This window comes from Suillus plorans (assembly GCF_016647745.1).
Source record: "Suillus plorans strain S12 chromosome Unknown HD556scaffold_3, whole genome shotgun sequence".
Taxonomy (NCBI): Eukaryota; Fungi; Basidiomycota; class Agaricomycetes; order Boletales; family Suillaceae; genus Suillus; species Suillus plorans.
In genome coordinates this window covers 942,793-961,981 of record NW_024537387.1, presented here as the reverse complement: position 1 = coordinate 961,981, position 19,189 = coordinate 942,793, and the positions used below count along the sequence as shown (strand labels likewise).

The window sequence follows — 19,189 nt, the reverse complement described above, 5'->3', positions numbered from 1 at the left end:
CTAGGCTCACCCATATATGTACCCATCTATGTACAATTCCCCCACATCAGCCCACCCATCTATGTAATATCCCCCACATCAGCCCACCCATCTATGTAATATCCCCCATGTCGGCCCACCCGTCTATGTAATACATCCTATGTTGGCCCACCCGTTGACCTGCACCAAACTGGTTCAGTGCATGGATGACTAACACTCTCCTATGAGCCCTATACCCTATGAAACCATTTTCTCTATGACCTGAAGTCAGACTGAGGCTAAGGGAATATTTTTCGCTTTTTTCGCTTTTTTCATTTTTACGAGTTTTTACGCGAGCGGACTGAATATTTTTGTACATTTAATTCTGCGATGAGTTTTGCTTAGTCAGCCATGAAGATGACTCAGAAGATTCTCACACATATCAGGTGACTGTGAAAAATATGTTTGCGTAAGGTTACCCTGTGGGAAAGCTTACAAATCGCTAAATACGTGTCCTATGTCATTATGCCACCAATAAATTCATCAGCCACAGATTTCACAAACATACATACACAATATGTAATCATTTCTCACTCTTGTCTAGCTGAGTCATCAAGGGTCACCTGACCCATGGGCCATATACAGCTCTTGCTGACTCATCATTATACCAACTAGAGTTATGAATATTTACTTTTTGACCCAAAGAAACCGTGTGACTTGGTACTAACAAACTAAAGTTACAACTTTAAGTACGAGAAACTAGTAGTATAGCCACCAAATTTGTCTATATAAGGACCAGCTTTTTGCCCAATAAAACAAGCAGTTCCCCACTGTTTTTGACTCTCAGAATAAAATTGTGAGTGAAGTGTGAATCAGCAACCAGCAAGTGCAGTTCAAGGTTGGAGCTCACTGTGCTCAACAACCAGCACCACACTTTCGAGCTCATTGTGCTGAACATCTAGCACATACCTTGAGCTCACTGTGTCTGACGACTAGCAAGACTAATTTTTCTTTTTCTGTTTTCTCCTGATTGTCTGTCTGAATTTCTCTATTTCTTTTTGTGTCTTGGTTTGTGTCTCTGTCTGTGATTTTCTCTGTGATTTGTCTCTGTCTCTGTGTCTGTTTTTCTGAGTGTCTGTGTGTTTGTTTTTCTCTCTGTTTTCTCTGAGATTGTGTCTGAGATTCGTGACTGAAACTCGTGTTTCTGTTTCTTTTTCTCTTTCTCTCTCTCTGTCTCAAGTGTGTGTGGTGTGTTGGTGACTGTCTATACTGACCATCTCTCTGATCGCTGTCTGTTTGCTTTGTGATCGTTGTTGCTAACAGTCTCCGTGACCGTGATCGTGTTTGCATTTCTGTTGTAGCAGTCTTGTTTTGTTGTTGTCTCAACCTATCAACTTTCTCTCAATTACCAAAGTTTCAGTCTCATTCTTACCCAGAAGTTTGGTGTTGTCTCTTTTGTCCACGGAAGACTCTGATAGTCTAGTGGGGAGACTTTAGGTGTTGACGGTGATACCTGACCTCTTACACCTGTGTGTTATACCGATCGAGGGTAGTCATTTGCGAGTTAGACTTTAGCTATTGAAAAGGGGACTTGGTATTGAAGTCCAAGGTCACCTGTTCCTGAGTCTGTTTAATACTCATTGTGAGTTCCTTGGCAGCAGGTTCAATATTAGGCTAAGAGTGCTACAGAGGCTTGACTAGGCCGGATGGTAGTTTTACCTGTTTTTGTATTGAGGGGGACTCTCATTGTAACTCCACACAACTTGCTGCACTAAGTTTGTGTACGAATCCTTGTTGCTGTGTGAAGTGTTAGGAAGAGTGTCTGTTTGTTTTGTGTCATCTCTATATTGTTAGAGTGACTGTGTTTCCTGATTTGTTTTGTTGTTGTCTGTGTTGTTGTGATTGTTGTTGTTGTTGTCGATCGCTGACTGACCGAGTTCTGTGTTTTTCTCTCATCGCTGTGTTTCATATCCATATTGTTGGATTGACTGTTGACTGCTGATTGCTGACTACTGACTTTTTGTGCGAACCATATTCTACTGACTGAATCTTAGGAGCAAGGCAAGCCACCCATGAACAACCACATTATCAGTCATTGGTATTTGTCTGAATCGCTGACTGTGGAGATATTTGGTTTTATAGGTGTTTATCTATAGATCATCTATCTAAGAAGACACCGTCTATATAATACATCCTACGTCGGCCCACCTGTCTATATAATTATACCCCACCTCGGCCCACCTGTCTATGTAATAAATATTTATCGCACCCTTGGCCCACCTGTCTAATTAATATCCCTTATGTCAGCCCACCCGTATATGTGATATTCCACCACCTTGGCCCACCTGTCTATGTAATAAATATTTTATTGCACCCTCAGCCCACCCGTCTATTTGATATCCCTTACATCGGCCCACCAGTATATATAATACTCCCCACATCAGCCCACCTGTATATGTAATATTCCCCACCTCAGCCCACCCGTATATGTAATACACCCCCATCAGCCCACCCATCTATATAACAATATTTGCCTTACATCTCTCTTCAGCCCAGCTGTCTATAATATCCTACTCTACATATTACCCAGATGGGCCCACCCATCTCCATGAATGATCATATTCCCCCAGCCCATCCGTCATCATCGAGGATATTGTTAAGAACGTGCTCAAGGGTCGGATCCGAAGGGCTTGGCTTCAGCTCGTGCGCTGCGCCCCTTACCCAAGTACGTGCCCCTAACTTCCGAAGGCTGTCGAACGATGTCCGAAGGTTACTGGACGATGTCCGGAGGGCGTCGGGCGATGTCCGGAGTCCGATGTCCGATGCGTGGGAATTCCGGCGGACGTTCGGGAACAAGAGATAAGACTAATCCGGACGAAGTCCGAACTAGAAAGGAAACAGCGGAGGACTACCAAAGGTAGAGGCGGAGGTGACAAGTCTATAGGACTCAATCCTAAGACGAGCGGAGGTCGACGAGAGAGATACTCAAGTCGGACGGAGGAGAGAATGAGCAGAGTCTAAGATAATATTCGAACTGAGGAAACTACAGAGATTGTACAGGGGTTTATATACTACTGAGGACATAATGGAGAACAGTAAGTGCAGTGCGAAGCTATGTAAAGCTATGAAGAAAACATATGGGACGACTATCACTAGTCTATCAGAACTTAGTAAAATGAAGACGGAAATGAATAAGGGACGGAAAATAAAGTGTACTAACAGATAAGGGAAATACCAAAGGGATAAGGCACGGAAGTTAGATGCGGGTCGGATCCGGACGATACATAGAAGTCAGCCGGATCCGGAAATCCGGAAATGATGAGTGTGATAGGTCCAGGTCCAGAACGCGGGATATGACAGTATCCCCCCTTTAGGGCTGAGCCCACGAGGCTTCTGATTCGGAAGTCCGGACCGGACCTTTATGAATGCGAGATGATGGGTGGAGCTCGTAAAAATAGCACTGAGCATATAAGTAGGCCAGGGCGCCCATGAGACGTCTAAAACTTTCCCTTTAACTCCTATTACTGCTTTTAACATGTCTAACTCCACTTCTGGCAACAAGAAGACCGCCCGGCAGGTTCTCGAAGAGAGACAAGCGGAAATGGCGGCCGAAATTGCGCGGCTCGAGGCGGACACTCGGAGAGAGGCGGAGGAAGAGGAACGCAAGCGCAAGGAGGCGGAAGAGGAACAGAAATGGATGGAGGAACAGAAGCGGAAGGATATCGAGGAGACACGGAAGAGGTTGGCTGAGCGCGAGCAGGAGCGTTTGGCAAAGGCTAGGATGGGTAATGCGTCGGAGGTGAGTCGGATGTGGTTTTTTGTGTTTTTCCGGAGTTTAACAACATGTTAGTCCTCCGGTCTGGCAGATCCGGAGGTTGCGTGTGAGATGTGCGTCCTTAGGCGCAAGATTTGCACCTGGGCAGTAGCGTCTAGGACGCCTAGGGTGAGTTTTCTGTTTTGTCCGGATCCAGATGATTACTGATGATTTCCGAAAGATCCGGACTTGCGACCAGTGTCGCGCGTCCAAGGAAAAGTGCGTCGGCGGAAATCCGCCTGTTAAGGCGCTGGCCGGCAAAGGCAAAGGCAAGAAACGCGCGCGTCCAGAGGGATCTCCGAGCCCCAAGGGCAAGGGAAAAAGACGTCAGCGCAGTCTGGAGGACATCGACGACGATGTGGAAATAGTCTCCAATCCCCAGACGGTTATTGGAGAGGATCAAGACTGGACGGAGTACGACGACCAGGCCTGGGTCGCGGCCGCCAACAATATAGTGGCGGAACTGGCCCGGACGAATGGGCTGATGGAGAGGGGTATTGCAGCGGCGGAGGGAAGTAGAGCTGCGATGGACCGAGTGAGACCATGCTCCGGTTCATGGAGGAGCAGAGGGAGTTTCAGACTCTCTTCATGGAGAGTCTGAGGGGTGGTTTCCGGATGCATGTAGAGGATGCTCCGGAGGAGGAAAATGGTGAGGAGGCGGAAAAGGAGGCCGGCGGATCCGGCGGAGATATGGAGATGGACTCTTAGGTTGTCGGATCCGAAGTCCGGATATCGGATGCCTAAATAATGTACATATATGCATGTCCTTTTTTACTCTTTGTTAGAAATTGGTCCCGGCTTATCCGGATATGCCGAGTGGAAATCCGATAGAAGTTCCGGCGCATTTCCGAGTTCGGTTGCGAGTATCCAGGAAGTTTCTTCGTCTGTCCCCTCATATCCAGCCCAACGTACTAAGTATAGTAGTTGGCAGTGACGTCTCCGGCGGTCGATCTTGGAGTCCAGGATTTCGGAGATTTCGTATTCCGGTTCTCCGTCGACTAATACCTGAGGCGGAGGAGGTTGGATGCGATTAGGAATAGTGTTTGGAGTTGCGGGTTCTAACTGAGAGACATGGAATACAGGTTGCACGGATCGCATAGCGTCCGGAAGATGGATGGTAAAGGAGTGGGTGCCGGGACGAGCGATGATGTCGAATGGTCCGAGATTCTTTTCTGAGAGCTTTTTCGATGGTCGGGTCGAGCGGAAATATTTTGCTTTGACGAAGACCTGATCTCCGACCTTGAAGTCCGGAGCGGGTTTCCGTCTAGCGTCCGCGGGTCCTTGATATCTTGCTTGGGCAAGGGACATTTCTTCTCGGAGGAATTGGTGAAGCTCATCTAAATCTATAGCATAATCCCGGGCGCGGGCGGAGGAAAGATCACGCTCCGGATGTATGGAAATGTTCGGGTGATAACCCTTATTGGCAAAGAATGGCGAAACTACGGTGGTAGCACTCGGAGTGTTGTTGTATGCAAACTCGGCCAAGGGTAACAGTTCCGACCAATTGTCCTGCTGATAGTTGCAGTAGATCCGGAGGTATTGTTCTAGGGTTTGGTTAGCTCGCTCGGTTTGTCCGTCACCTTCCGGATGATATCCGGAAGTGAAATGGAGGATCATGTCGAGTGCTTTTCCGAGCGAACGGAAGAAGTGGGAAACGAATTCCGTACCGCGATCGGAAGTGACATGGGACGGAACTCCGTGCTTGGAAAACACATGGAGGAGGAATAACCGGGCGAGGTCCGGAGAGGTGATGGTGTCGTAGGTTGGAATGAATATGGATTGCTTGGATAGTCGATCTATGACTACCAGGATGGCTGTGAAGCCGGAGGAATCAGGGAGTTGTTCGATGAAGTCCATGGATATAGAATTCCACGGCTTCTCAGGAATGGGGAGTTGCTTCAATAATCCGTATGGTTTGTGTCGCGGAACTTTAGCTCGGGCGCAGGTCGTGCAGGACTTAACATAGTCCTTCACATATGCGCGGATTCCGGGCCAGGTATATTCCCGACGGATAACTTCCAGGGTCCGGTTCTGACCGAAATGTCCGGATAGCGGGTGGTCGTGCGTATTCCGGAGCACTCGGAGACGGAGGTCATTGGATTCTGGAACGTATATACGGTTGTCGTAACGGAGGAAACCACTCTCGTCCACTGTCCATCTCGGGTCCGACGGACCTGGAAGATGACAGGAAGCGATAGGGTCATTAGGGAGGGCGGACAAAATGTCCTTATGAAGCTGCTCAACATCCATCAGTACAGCTATCTGGAGCACCGGAATTGCTAGGTGTGATGCCCGGAGGGACGAAGCGAGCTGTTCTGTGGTAAATATCGGCCGGAGGTTGTGTGGATTAACTTGAGCGTAGTCCTTATCCCCCTCTTTGGGGTAGACGTCCCAACGTCTAGTTAGGCAGTCGGGCTTAGCTCTGAGTTTTCCGGGTCGGAAACGGATAATGAGGTTGAACTGATGGAGGTATTCCGACCAGCGGGCCTGGCGGCGGGTGAGGAGTTTTGTGGTAGCGAAGTACTCAAGGTTCTTGTGGTCCGTGACGACGTCTATCGGCTCGGCAGAGCCTTCAAGGTAGTGTCGCCAGGACCGGAAAGCTTCGTAGATAGCTAGAAGTTCCTTATCATGGGTGTCATAGTTGAGTTCCGGAGTCGAAAGGGTCCGGGAGTAAAAAGCAACCGGGCGGAGCTCCTGGTCCGGACATACGATAGAAAGTATTCCGGCTATGGCATAGTCAGAAGCGTCCGTCTCAACGACGATAGGAACATCCGGCATCCAGTGCGTAAGCACCGGAGCGGTAGTGAAGGCTTTCTTGAGAGTTTCAAAGGATTTCCGGCAATCCTCGGAGAAATTCCAGGGAGCATCCTTGCGAGTGAGCCGCGTAAGCGGAACTACAATATCCGAGTAGTTAAAGATGAAGCGACAATAGAAATTGGCGAATCCGAGGAATGATTGAATATCCTTAACTTTCCGGGGCTCCAGCCAGTCGCAGATAGTCTGGACTTTGTCCGAAGACATGGTAAGGCCGGCCGGAGATAGGAGGTAGCCAAGGTATTCTACGGAGTCGGAATGGAATTCGCACTTCTCCGGTTTAGCGTATAAACGATGCTTCCGGAGGCGTCGGAGAACTTCAAGGACGTGTTGTTTGTGAGATGCAAGGTCTGCGGAATAAATGAGGATGTCGTCGAGATACACAATAACACATATGTCAAGCATATCGGCGAAGATGGTGTTGACAAAGTGCTGGAAAGCTGCCGGAGCATTGGTGAGACCCTCCGGCATAACCAACCATTCATACGAGCCGTAGCGCGTCCGGAAAGCAGTTTTCCACTTGTCTCCTTCCGCCATCCGGACTAGATGGTATGCGGACCGGAGGTCGATTTTAGTGTAAATTTTTGCGCGGCTCGGAGAATCGAGAAGGTCGGAAATGAGGGGAAGCGGGTAGTGGTCTTTTTTTGTGATTTTATTGAGTCCTCGAAAATCTACACAGAGGCGTAGGGAGCCGTCCTTCTTTTTGACGAACAGGACAGGGGCTCCATGCGGAGAGGATGAGGAACGGAGAAGTCCGGTCGCAATATTCTCATCAAGGAATTTGCGGAGAGCTACAAGCTCAACCGGAGAAAGGGAATAGATGGTGCCAAGGGGCAGAGCCACTCCTTCTTCCAAATCGATCTTAAGATCATAGGGACGATGGGGAGGGAGCTGTCCGGCTTTGCTTTTATCAAAGACATCCGCGTACTCATGATATTCCGAAGGGATTCCGGATAGGTTCGGAGGTTCGGAGGAGAGTGTAGCAGAGTGGAGATTGACACCGGTGGGTCGGACGAAAATACTGAACTGGACCGATCCCTCTAATTTGCAGGCCCGGCAAAAGGCAACTGCATTGATTAGGGAAATATTAGGAATGGTGTTATCAGCGGAGGAACTCGGCGAGGTTGAGGAAGGGATTTCCGCTGGAGCCGGCGGAAAAGAGGTCGGAGGGGTCGGAGGCACTCCATGAGGAATCAGACGGAAATCGATGCTGCCCTTTACCCAGTCAATCAACGGATTGTGTCGGGTGAGCCAGCTATATCCTAGAACGATGGAACAGGATGAGTCCAACGGAGTAACATAAAATGTTTCGGAGGTAACCACGCCGGTCGGAAACCGGATCGGTAAATCTACTGCCTCAGTAATAGTGGCATTAGAAGTACCATCAAACAGATGGAGCGGAAGCGGAGGAATTGCATAGGTTGGAATGTTATTTTCTCGGATTAATCTGGTTTCTATAAAACAATGAGATGATCCACAATCTACAAGAGCCGGAAACGGAGAGATATCGGGAAAAGTAGAAATTGAAACAGATGGTACTAGAGAGTTCGGATCGGAAAAGGAAATAGCATTGAGACGTAGCTCCATTGCACGGGTTGAGTCAACGCAACCCTCGTCCCGCGCGGAGTTAAGAGGGTTGCGGACTAATTTTTTGTCTCTTCTGAGACCTCCGGTTTGGCTTCCGGAGTCACCGTGCTAGCACAACCTTTGGCCGCACGGGAAGTGGATTTTAGGCAGTCCCGAGCAGTGTGACTGGGTCCGCCGCAGAAGAGGCAGAGCTTCTTTTCCATGCGCCTCTGGCGCTCCTCGGAGGTGAGTTTACCGTCTTTTCCGAGCTTGGACGTCAAGTCCGGAAGTTTGGCAGAGGAGGAAGCCGAAGTGTTTCCGGATTTTCCGCCGGAGTAATCTTTCCGGTCGGAAGTGGAAGTTGACTGCTTAGCAGGAGGCACGGATGCGGAGGGTTTGGTTTCGCAGGAGACTTCTCCCTTGCGTTCCCAGTATCGGGCGTCGATAGTCTGGGCGAGAGTTTTGTATTGGGACAGAGTGGTGGGTTTTCCTTGACGACTGATTTCGTCCTTGATGCGAGCCGGAAGTCCGTTGTAGAACTGATGGTGCAAAGCTCCGTCGCCCCAACCTCGGACTTGGGAAGCTAGCCGCTGGAACTCTACAACATACTTGTTGATGCGCTGTCCGTCGCGCATACAGAGCTGTTCCAGCTGCATTTCCGCATCTCCGACCGGGTCATGAGGTCCGAAGTTAGTTTGGAGTTCTAACATGAACTCGGAGTAGTCATCCATCCAGTCCGGACGATCCGCTAGATCATCCGAAAGGAGGTCCGGCTCAAACCATTCAAGGGCCATGCCCTTGAGGTATGATTGCGCGAAGTTGACCTTAGTTCAGCCGGTACGGAAAGATTTCGGCTTAGCTTGGAAGTTAAGCTCACATTGGACAAAGAACGCCCGGAGTTTCCGGGGCTCAGTGCCGTCGAAGGTATCCGGTTCTCGGACTTTGACTTTGGAGTCACCGGATCCGGAGGATTGGCGGTTGTTACGTGCCAGGTTATTGATGGCTTGGGATAGCCGGAGGAAGACCAAGTCTTGCGGACCTAGACCTTCGTTTTCATCGTCAGTCAAGTCTTCCGGAGGTTCATCATCCGGATCTCCGCCACCTCCTCCCGGCGGGTTACCGCCTAGGGCAAGTTCATCGTCGGAATCATTGTGCGGAAGATTTCCAGTGGGTGTGGGGGTGGGGGTAGACGGATGTGGGCGATTCATGAGTTGTGAGATACTGGAGGCAGCGCCTTGCGCACTAGCGCGGCGCTGTGAGAAACTGAGGAAGGCATCAACTATGGGAGTAGAGTCGCGTCGGGCGGTTACTACACCCGCTGCATTGAGAGCGGTCTGCGCCTGTGTAGGTGCCATGAAGTCAGATGTAAGTATACTCGGTAAGGTGTGAGTTCGAATATACTGTTAAGAACGTGCTCAAGGGTCGGATCCGAAGGGCTTGGCTTCAGCTCGTGCGCTGCGCCCCTTACCCGAGTACGTGCCCCTAACTTCCGAAGGCTGTCGAACGATGTCCGAAGGTTACTGGACGATGTCCGGAGGGCGTCGGGCGATGTCCGGAGTCCGATGTCCGATGCGTGGGAATTCCGGCGGACGTTCGGGAACAAGAGATAAGACTAATCCGGACGAAGTCCGAACTAGAAAGGAAACAGCGGAGGACTACCAAAGGTAGAGGCGGAGGTGACAAGTCTATAGGACTCAATCCTAAGACGAGCGGAGGTCGACGAGAGAGATACTCAAGTCGGACGGAGGAGAGAATGAGCAGAGTCTAAGATAATATTCGAACTGAGGAAACTACAGAGATTGTACAGGGGTTTATATACTACTGAGGACATAACGGAGAACAGTAAGTGCAGTGCGAAGCTATGAAGAAAACATATGGGACGACTATCACTAGTCTATCGGAACTTAGTAAAATGAAGACGGAAATGAATAAGGGACGGAAAATAAAGTGTACTAACAGATAAGGGAAATACCAAAGGGATAAGGCACGGAAGTTAGATGCGGGTCGGATCCGGACGATACATAGAAGTCAGCCGGATCCGGAAATCCGGAAATGATGAGTGTGATAGGTCCAGGTCCAGAACGCGGGATATGACAGATATACACATCACGAAAACTTCAAAAACCTGGTATTGCCTGATTAGGCTGATGCTGACAAATTGTTTTCGATCATGACTGACGTCATTTGCGAAGGTGATATAATCGATGACATGGAGTAGCCAGTACATTGTAAGTATCTGCTTAATGTGCTGTCAATGTAACCATACTCTGCTATACTGCTATCAGTCTGGATGCTACCTGACATTCCCTGCTTTCTTTTCCCTCTGTCCTGTTCGAATGCAAGCTGTCCAAGTCCGAATCAAGAGGTGTCTGTGCAGGTGTTCCTGGTATCATGTCCAACCTGACACCGGCACAACTCTCGATTGTTGTATGTATAGATACTCTTACCAGTTGTATATCAATATGATAATCAAAACTAAATATGATATTGCCTGATATTCACTAAGATACAAAGGACTGGACCAGAAATCATAATGCACCATACCCCTCCTGTTCGAGAAAGTCATCATCAAGCTCCTCATCGTCATCAGCTACAATCATATCTTCCGGCTCATCATTGGCATGGTCTTCATCCTCACTGCCCTTGCTGTTCTCGTCTTCCTCATCAATCTCTTCCTCACTTCCCCAAGGTTGATCCGACTCTCCGAAATTAACTTCTTCGATCTCGTCGGCATTCTCCACAGCGCCATCACTCCGCAGATGTTCATACAGCTCTTTCGACATCCTGTGGCCCACCCCACCTCCTCAGAAACGCATGAACATGTCCCGATCTACGAAACTAAAGAGAAAATTAGCATTTATTAGTAGTAGCATAGAGTAGTGAAGACAATACATACTGATTCACATAAAAATACATGAAGTCCGTGTCCTTGTCTTTGGGTGGACGGACAAATGAAGGTCCGAGTCGAGTGTCAGTTCATCCATATGCAAATCCGGGAATTAAATGAACTCCCCGGATCACTTGATCAGGATCAACGAAACCGAAGCTGTCAGGATCGTCTCGACTAAAAAATCCAATGCGATGGAGTCGTTTGGCAGACCATCCAGCTTTGAAGGGAACATCTCGCCCAAACCAACGCACAAATAACACATGCATGCGAGTAGGTGCAACTTGGGAAACACCTGGACCGTAGTCCCACACATTGACATGGAATATTTTGATAATGCGGGCGTACCAATAGGGGTGTCAGTCCTCATCAGTCTCATGTGACAACATCATGATGTCAGCATGAGTTCTTGGGTTGATTGAATCTTGCTCTCGGTGAAGGTCGTATGTAGTATAGTTGATGCGCAGGATACTGTGTTCGTAGAGTTGATTGTTGGCAAGAATGACCTGGCTTCTGTCCTCGTCGGAGAATTCATGTTCATCTCCAGAGTACTCGAGACCGCGCAATCTTGCTAATAGATGGTTCTTCATTCTCGGAATGAAGTCCTATGACATTGTGTTCACTATCAACAGATCTAAAAATACAATGAACTACTTACCTTAACTGCAGGGTCTTCTATCAGGTCGCTGAGCCATGCAGTCATATCATATGATGCTTTAGGATATTTCGAAATGTGATAGTGTGCAGCAGGTGATGTCCGTTCGCGTGGTATGCTGGGTGCCTTGAGTAGCTCCTCGCGTCGTTGGTTAATCCGTGCAATGACCCGTTCACGGGCTTCAAGGTGGGTCATTGTAGTGACCATGGTTGTCTTGTTCTTGGCTGTCCTAGGATACCAGCGCTTGGCTCGCCGGTGTTCGAGTTCTCCCTAAAAATAGGATGTCAGATAGTCGACAGTTCAATTTGAGATAAACTTACTGGCTGTGTGGAAAAACTGTCTGTAGTACCGAAACGTCGAATTGTGTTAGGATAATGTCTGAGAGCATGGAACTTATAAGTTGACAAATTGAGGGCCTTGAACTTGGGACCGGACTTCTGCTTCCCTTTACCTGAAGATGAAGGTTGTTTGGCTGCTAATGCAGCCTCTCGACGTCCTTGTGCCGCATACTCATGAGGGAGTTCTGTTGTATGGTAGTAGCTACATGTAGTCTTGAAGAATTTTCAGACAGATTGGCCTAAGACCGTGGTTGCAGTATCAAACAATGTGAGCGTGTCTTCTGTGTGCATTCGAAGTTTGGCATATGCATGCCAAACAGAGAGATCAAATAGAAGGTCAAGCATGATCTTATTATGGTCGTCCGGCAATAGCTTCTCGAAGACGGGAATAGCGCACTGGAGAAGTTAAAAATAAATAAACAATGATCATTAAAGTTGACTTACTTGTAATAGGTCCTCGAAGTTGTGGGCTGCAAGTTTTTTCATGGCAGAGGCGTTGTTGTGGAAGCGACGAATAGTTCCCCTGCCAAATGTTGGTACTTTTCGGTATCTAGTATGAAATCACTGTGAGCTTGCAAGACAACTGATACGCAAAATAAAACTACCGTTTGTTGAGATCTGGAATCGCATTCCCTCCAGCTGCGTGAAGTATCCGCATCAAATGAGTGAATTTGGCCTTCCATGCGCCAAGCTCAAACTCGTGAAGCTGGTCAACGAGGAACATATCGAACATGTTCAATCCGTATTCTGCAAGTCTCTCAGACAATGCAGACTGAACCCATGTATTAGTGAAAGAAACATAGAATATGTAGAGTTGCTTACACAAATTGGAACATACAAAGCTTCATCAAGAATTGCTTTGACACAGCTCCCACTCACAGGGACTCCGAGTCGAAAAATCAAAACATGGGCTTCTTCAACACTGCGCCGTCGTCGGAAGTCATCAATGCATCTGTTAGTCACGCGATGCTTCATGTCAAGTTTCATGCCCATCTTGTGGACATCTGCCTTCTTGACCAGGCAGCATCGACAGAGGCACCCTCCAAGAAACTTTATAGTAGCAAGTAGAACTCTGCGCAGTGCAAAACATGTTAATGCCTCATGTCCAATCACATGTAAAATGAAACGTGTACTTACTTCTCAGGATAGTCCGCCGAATATGAAAAGAATCGTGGAAATACTCTTCGTGTGATCCCATCAGAGCACCGGATCACAATTCCATGTTTGTATGCTTCCATAAACTTACCATCCAGAAGTAATTGCCATATCGCTTGCATCAACTCGCGTTTCAGATGTGTATGAACATCGCTCGATGTAGCCTCGCCAAAGATATCCATGTAGATTTCTTGTAGATTATTTGGAAGCTGAAGTAAACATAGTAAGATACCGATATTAATGAAAATGAGTGATACATACTGTTGGAATATATGCCAAATGATGTGAAGCACGGGCTGTCGGCTTGCCTCGTGTATACTTGGACTGATTCCCAAAAAAAAACGTAAAATGGCCAGAGGGAGGCGTCTCCAAAGTTTGCCAGGTGCGTAGCATCTGACCACACCATGAGCAAGGCAACGACACGCTCAAGGTCATCTTCAGGGTCATGAGGGAGTGCATTGACTTCTGTGTAAGCTTCCATCAGTGCAGGGGATGCATATGCCTCCAAGAAAACTTTGATCGTATGATCATCAGGCGTGGTCCAGAACTGTTCGAATGGTGTCATATTGAATGACTGCGAGACATCACTTTCAAACAGGTGTGTGATGATGTCAGTCAAAGAACGATGATGAACACCTGGGATCTCAAGTTCAGGAGCATCAGCTTCTGATGGAAACTTCGTCTTCTCATTTGGTAACCGGATCTTGACAGTAGATCGGCGACATCCATATTCTTCTCGAAAGGGGTTAGACTTATCTTCAATGTACTTGTCCAACAGCTTCATTTCGCGCGTGAAATTAAATCCACTCAGGTGCGCAAGGGAGCAACGAGGATCTGAACTAAGGTAGTCTGCAAGACGATTGACATTGGCCCCTGTATTGCTATTGGTCCCAGAGTAATGCCACACCATCAGGACTCTAGAGGTGTGGTTTGAGAACCCATCAAACAAGTGCTGAGCACTAATTTCGGGCGTGGAGAGACCAGGGTGCACTCCGTGAGCTGCACCTTGCCCATTGTCCAGGGTTGGGGCATCCGTAACTCTCTCTAAGGTTAAGTTACCCTCAGGAGCTAAAGTGGGATGCGTTGGGTACACGCAGTAAAGTCCCATTGCATCGGGTTCAGTCTGGAATGGGATGGGCGCAGGGCGGGGATCTTCTGGATCAGAAGTAGGGGCTGGAGATGGAGATGGTGCTCGATCATGATCGGATTGATCTGCCAGAACACGGCCGCGTTGCTGCCGGTTAGTGGGAGGCATATGAGCAAGGTGCGTAGCTGATCCTGGAAGGTAGTCGATAAAGCGCTGAGGCATGCGCACTGTGCGTCCAGAGCGCTTTGAAGTGACTGGGGGAGGAGGTGAGGGTGAGAGTATGTTTGATGGACCTGCAATATCTTCCAGCTGGTAACATCAGTACCGAAGTTAGTCATCTTTCAAGTGAATGAATATATTTACCTGTTCAAAAATGACACCATCGTCCGAGATATCCATTGGGGCTTGATAGTCAAAGGCTCCATGTTGGTCATCCATACCTTGCTCAATTATTTCCTCCCGCTCAATGCGTGTCTGCTTTGAATTCTTGCCAGACTTATTTGACTTTTGACATTTCTTGGCGCTGAATGTGGAACTCGTGAGATTGAGTGCCCGGTTTTTTGAGCATCATGAACCATGCGCAGATAGTTGTTTCTGGGTAGGAAAAGGTTTACCGCAGCCCAGACATGTCAAGTCTGGCATTGGAGAAGTGTGGTTCTGCAAGTAAGATATCAGAGCGCACTTTATATCACTCACTATGACCTTGGTTCTTGTGATCAATCCACACAGTAAAGCACAGAAGGTAAAGTCAAATTAACACAATGTACTTATGATTACATGCGAGGATATCATAATACGAATCTAAGAGAGATACGGCAGATTAGTTTGGTGTGTTAACAAATAAGAAAAGGAGGGACTCACGTTCACAAGCCTTTCTTCCAAACTTCCGGTCCTCTGAATCCTCAAATCCCTACATAGGCAGCAGCTTGTCCTGTACCGAGGTGTTCAAATACAAACCTATCTGGAATTAGGATGACAAGGTAGTCAGGACTCAGAACTTACTATTAGCACATGGATGATATGAATACGATCAAGATCATAGGAATCAGGATATGAACTTGCACATGCAGCACATGCAGCACAGATTGATCAGATTCAAGCTCCAAAACAACAAACATAAACAATGACCTCAAGGATATTTCGATGTCGGACGATTAATCTTGATCTTGCTCTCCCCATAATCAACAACCATATCAACATTTGTAACAAGTTCTATCGTAGTATCATGCCTCAGAAACGACGCGCCATATGGAGCAGTGCATCCGAAGACAGTAGCGACTTCGACTCTTCTCTCTCTGGAAATGAGTCCTCACATTCATCTCCAACTCCGATCATCAAAAGTAAGGCGCAAAAGGCTTCTGATAAAGGCAAACAGCCTCAGAAAAAATCGTTGAAGTAGGTTCTGAGCATTACCCGATCAGATCATTACCATTAACATCGCATATATTCACAGAAAACCAAATAGGAGTCGTGATAGCAAGAGGTATTTTCATTTTCATTTAGTTATTTGAATTCATAATGATGTATTACTAGGGACCAATGCCTGCACGTTGCATGTTGGATTCCACGTGCAATCGACATGTATGTTGTCCTCAAGGACACTTTTAGAATCGGTATGCTCCTTGAGCAGGAAGAATCTGCCAAGGACGGAACTTTGATCGAGGATGATGCTGCCAAGAAGGAGCGCCAGGAGACCCTTGAACATGTGTAAGTCCGGAGTTTGCTTTCTCATCATAGATAACACTTTCGCAGGAAAAAAGATGTACAAGAGCGTTCCTTGAGGACCTACAAAAGGATCCTCACAAGCGCGCCCTACCTCCGCACCCTTGTTAAGGGAAACACAAAGAAGCATCGAAAGGAGCTGGGACATATATTATCGGAGGTGCGCAAACTAACTCTGCAGAATTGTCAGTGCTAACTCCATGAGAAGATGCAGGACATCATCGGGCAAATCTGCTCTGAAGACGCAACTCAAGCCTTATATAGGGCGCTATGCGGCCCTAGACGCTGTAAACCACCCACTGACACCTGCGATTTACTCTGACAACCAGAGGTCACGTGCTATGATGGGCGTGAATCATCCCCAACTCGCCGGCATGCTCTGTCCGATCAAACACCTTGTGGCCTATTGCAAGAATCCCAAGAAGTATGTATATAGTATCTACTCAGTGTATTGCCTTTCTCACTATTGTTCAGGATTCAGGGAGAGTTGCAAAGTGGGCATATCAAGATGCATGCAGCTGCATGGCCTGCATTTGCATATGAGGGCGACTCACCTGGAGAGAATTTCAATCCGCTTGATATGCAGAATGGCCTTTTCAAAGGCTATCTTATGAAACGGGTATGTCACTTAATGTTTTGTTTTCCTGACGCTCTCTTAACTCTACCATAGGTCTTTCGGCACATATTCAAGGGCCCTTCCTCCGCTCTGGCCAATGATGGAGAGGTTGTTACAACTCGCTCTGGTAACGCGAAGCTTCACAACATGCTGAAGGTGGATGCTGAACATGTGGCCTATACATTCGTCCAGGTATACGTCTTTAAACATCTCTTTAACACATCTTACAACTCAATTTTCAGTGCCGTTTCAGTATTTCATCGCGTGACAAATGGCAAGCTATGGACGGTAAATACGACTATCACGAGGCCTACTACCGAATCATCCGAGCCATCCAAGAGCCATTCGATCAGACATGGGCGGATTCATTACTTGAGTGGTGGAATATGTATGTATTATTTGCATTGATCTGTCACACGTTGCTGAGTTCTCGCAAAGGTCTGTGTTTGGCGACAAGGCGGGTATACCGGTCTTTGACGTTAGCGATGATGACAACGAGGAAGAAGATGATTTGATCAGCATGCGAAAACAGTTTGCAAGTCGCGAAGCGCGACTTAAGGTTCGTTATTTTTTAAAAATGATATTTTGCTAATGTCTATTTCAGTCCGTATCTTCAGATGCGCAAGGTAGTACCCTACCTTCCGATCCTGGCTCTGATACATCTGTGATCAATATGGCTTCGACTCCTGCCACTACGCCGCCTCCCTTTGAAGAACCTGCACCTGTTCCAGCAAAAGCCATCCCCAAGCCATGTCCTATCATACCAACTTCTCAGCAGCAGGTGGTGACTCCGAATGTGGATGCTGGAGCTCCGCCTCGCACCAACCCTTTGGCACCCATCCCATCGGGTTCAGGCACTAGCGATGCACTGTCTCACACCCTCCCTTTGGCTCCCGTCCCATCTGGCTCAGGCACTGGCACCCGAACGTCTAAGAAGCGTGGCAGGACTAATGTGATGGAGTCCAATGATGAGAGCTCACTGACAGAAAATGATTCAGATGTCCCTGCCCCGTCGAAGCGCACCAAGAAGGGCAAGGGCAAGGCTACCACCACCACCACCACCACCAGCAAGAGGAAACGCAAGGGCCGGAAATAGACTTTAGTACGTGCTTGATGTCCCTTGGGTATATTTGACTGACTATGTGGTTTTTAGCACCACGGCATCATATTCCTGTTTCTCTCGCTATCATCGCATCACAGCTTCAAACGGACTCAGCATTTTTCGTTAATGATGCACGACTACTGGACAGACTCTCACTCGCAATTGCACTGGTCGTTTTCATGTTGCATCACACATACCTGTATCTCACACATGTTTCCTTTGTGCTCAAATTTGTCTGTCTACTACATGCTTGTACGGTACTGCAATGATGATATGTGCTTATACAACACGAACAGTCTGGTGAGGTGTGATAAGGCGCCAGCAAGTACTAGCAGGTGCTAAGGACTACAGCATGCGGCTTTTCATCCATCAAATGATCGGGCACATGACAGAAAATTGTCATCATGATCGACCAGTGCTGAAAAACGAGTTCCTATATAAGACTTTGTTTTGGTGCTCTGGAGCTGCTGGTACCTTCTGTGCCTGTTGTATCTGCTGGTACATTCCGACTCGTGATATGACCTTATCTTCCCATATCTAGGTTGTGGAGTTTTGGTGATGCACAACATGGGCCCATGGTCCGCTGGCCCGTCTGATACAGGATATTATGTAGGTCGGGTGGCCCGTATAATACGGAATTGGTCACTGAAGGGGCTCATCTGTTTACCGCTGTCTTGTCGTCACTCGGGCACCTTTTCCCGATACACTCTTGGTCGAAACCAAGCTAGTGAAACGTGCTTGGCATGAGGCATCTGATATTACTGGACTTACCATCCAACTCACGCCTTCATTGGTGAAAATGGTAAGCACTCTGTTAGGTTCTCATCCTGACCTTGTTTGATGTTTTGTGATGGCATAGATAACGAGGCGCACGTCCCATGTGCGCAGGGAGCTCAAAACAAAGATGCATGCTCTCACAGCATCATTTTTTGGCTTCTGGGCCAGCCGTTCAATGGTGGCTATTAAGGCAAACCATGACTTGGCCGAGTCATTGAAGGAAGGGAATTCATTTGTTTTTAAGGTATGTCATCTTGACCCTCATTAGGCAATGTCTGACTGTGCGAGTGAAAGGATTGGGAGTTGAAATCCAGCATATACAAAACGGAATTAATCCAGAAAGCAATTAATGATATGTGGTTTGCAAATCGCAGTGACGAAGGTATACTCTATGCTAAATACTTCGATCCTTTACCTGTGAAAGTGATGGCGCTGGTACTCACAGTGGTGAGTACTTTGGAGATGTCTGATGGTTGGCAGCAGCTAACATCTGACAGATGGAATGTTGTGTCGACGAGTGGACCACTGGAGTCAGGGAAGACATTAAATTCTCCTCGGTGTCTTATGGTCTGGTCTACCTTGCACATCTTGACTCCTTGCAGTGGTTTGAGGAGCGCACTGCTCCCTACAAATTACTGGATAGAATTCGTGGTAATCTGCTTGACATGGCTCGGTGTGTATCCTACTTGCATTGATCG

The 19,189-nt window shown here is 47.7% G+C and overlaps 2 protein-coding genes across 2 annotated transcripts; both read left to right on the top strand.

The window, feature by feature from the left end:
• Nucleotides 1-15,499: 15,499 nt before the first annotated feature.
• HD556DRAFT_1437185 (uncharacterized protein) lies at nucleotides 15,500-17,708 on the top strand (the record flags this gene model as incomplete). The annotated part of the gene is made up of 10 exons (XM_041305661.1): nucleotides 15,500-15,669; nucleotides 15,728-15,757; nucleotides 15,808-15,981; nucleotides 16,027-16,181; nucleotides 16,261-16,420; nucleotides 16,471-16,615; nucleotides 16,667-16,804; nucleotides 16,855-17,000; nucleotides 17,051-17,171; nucleotides 17,217-17,708. The coding sequence occupies 10 exons, from the start codon at nucleotides 15,500-15,502 to the stop codon at nucleotides 17,706-17,708; spliced, it is 1,731 nt and encodes a 576-aa protein (XP_041166642.1).
• A 772-nt stretch (nucleotides 17,709-18,480) lies between these two features.
• Nucleotides 18,481-18,944, top strand: HD556DRAFT_1210259 (uncharacterized protein; the record flags this gene model as incomplete). The annotated part of the gene is made up of 3 exons (XM_041296549.1): nucleotides 18,481-18,516; nucleotides 18,574-18,735; nucleotides 18,786-18,944. Coding segments are annotated over 3 exons (357 nt in total), but the record flags the coding sequence as incomplete, so codon positions are not given.
• Nucleotides 18,945-19,189: the final 245 nt, after the last annotated feature.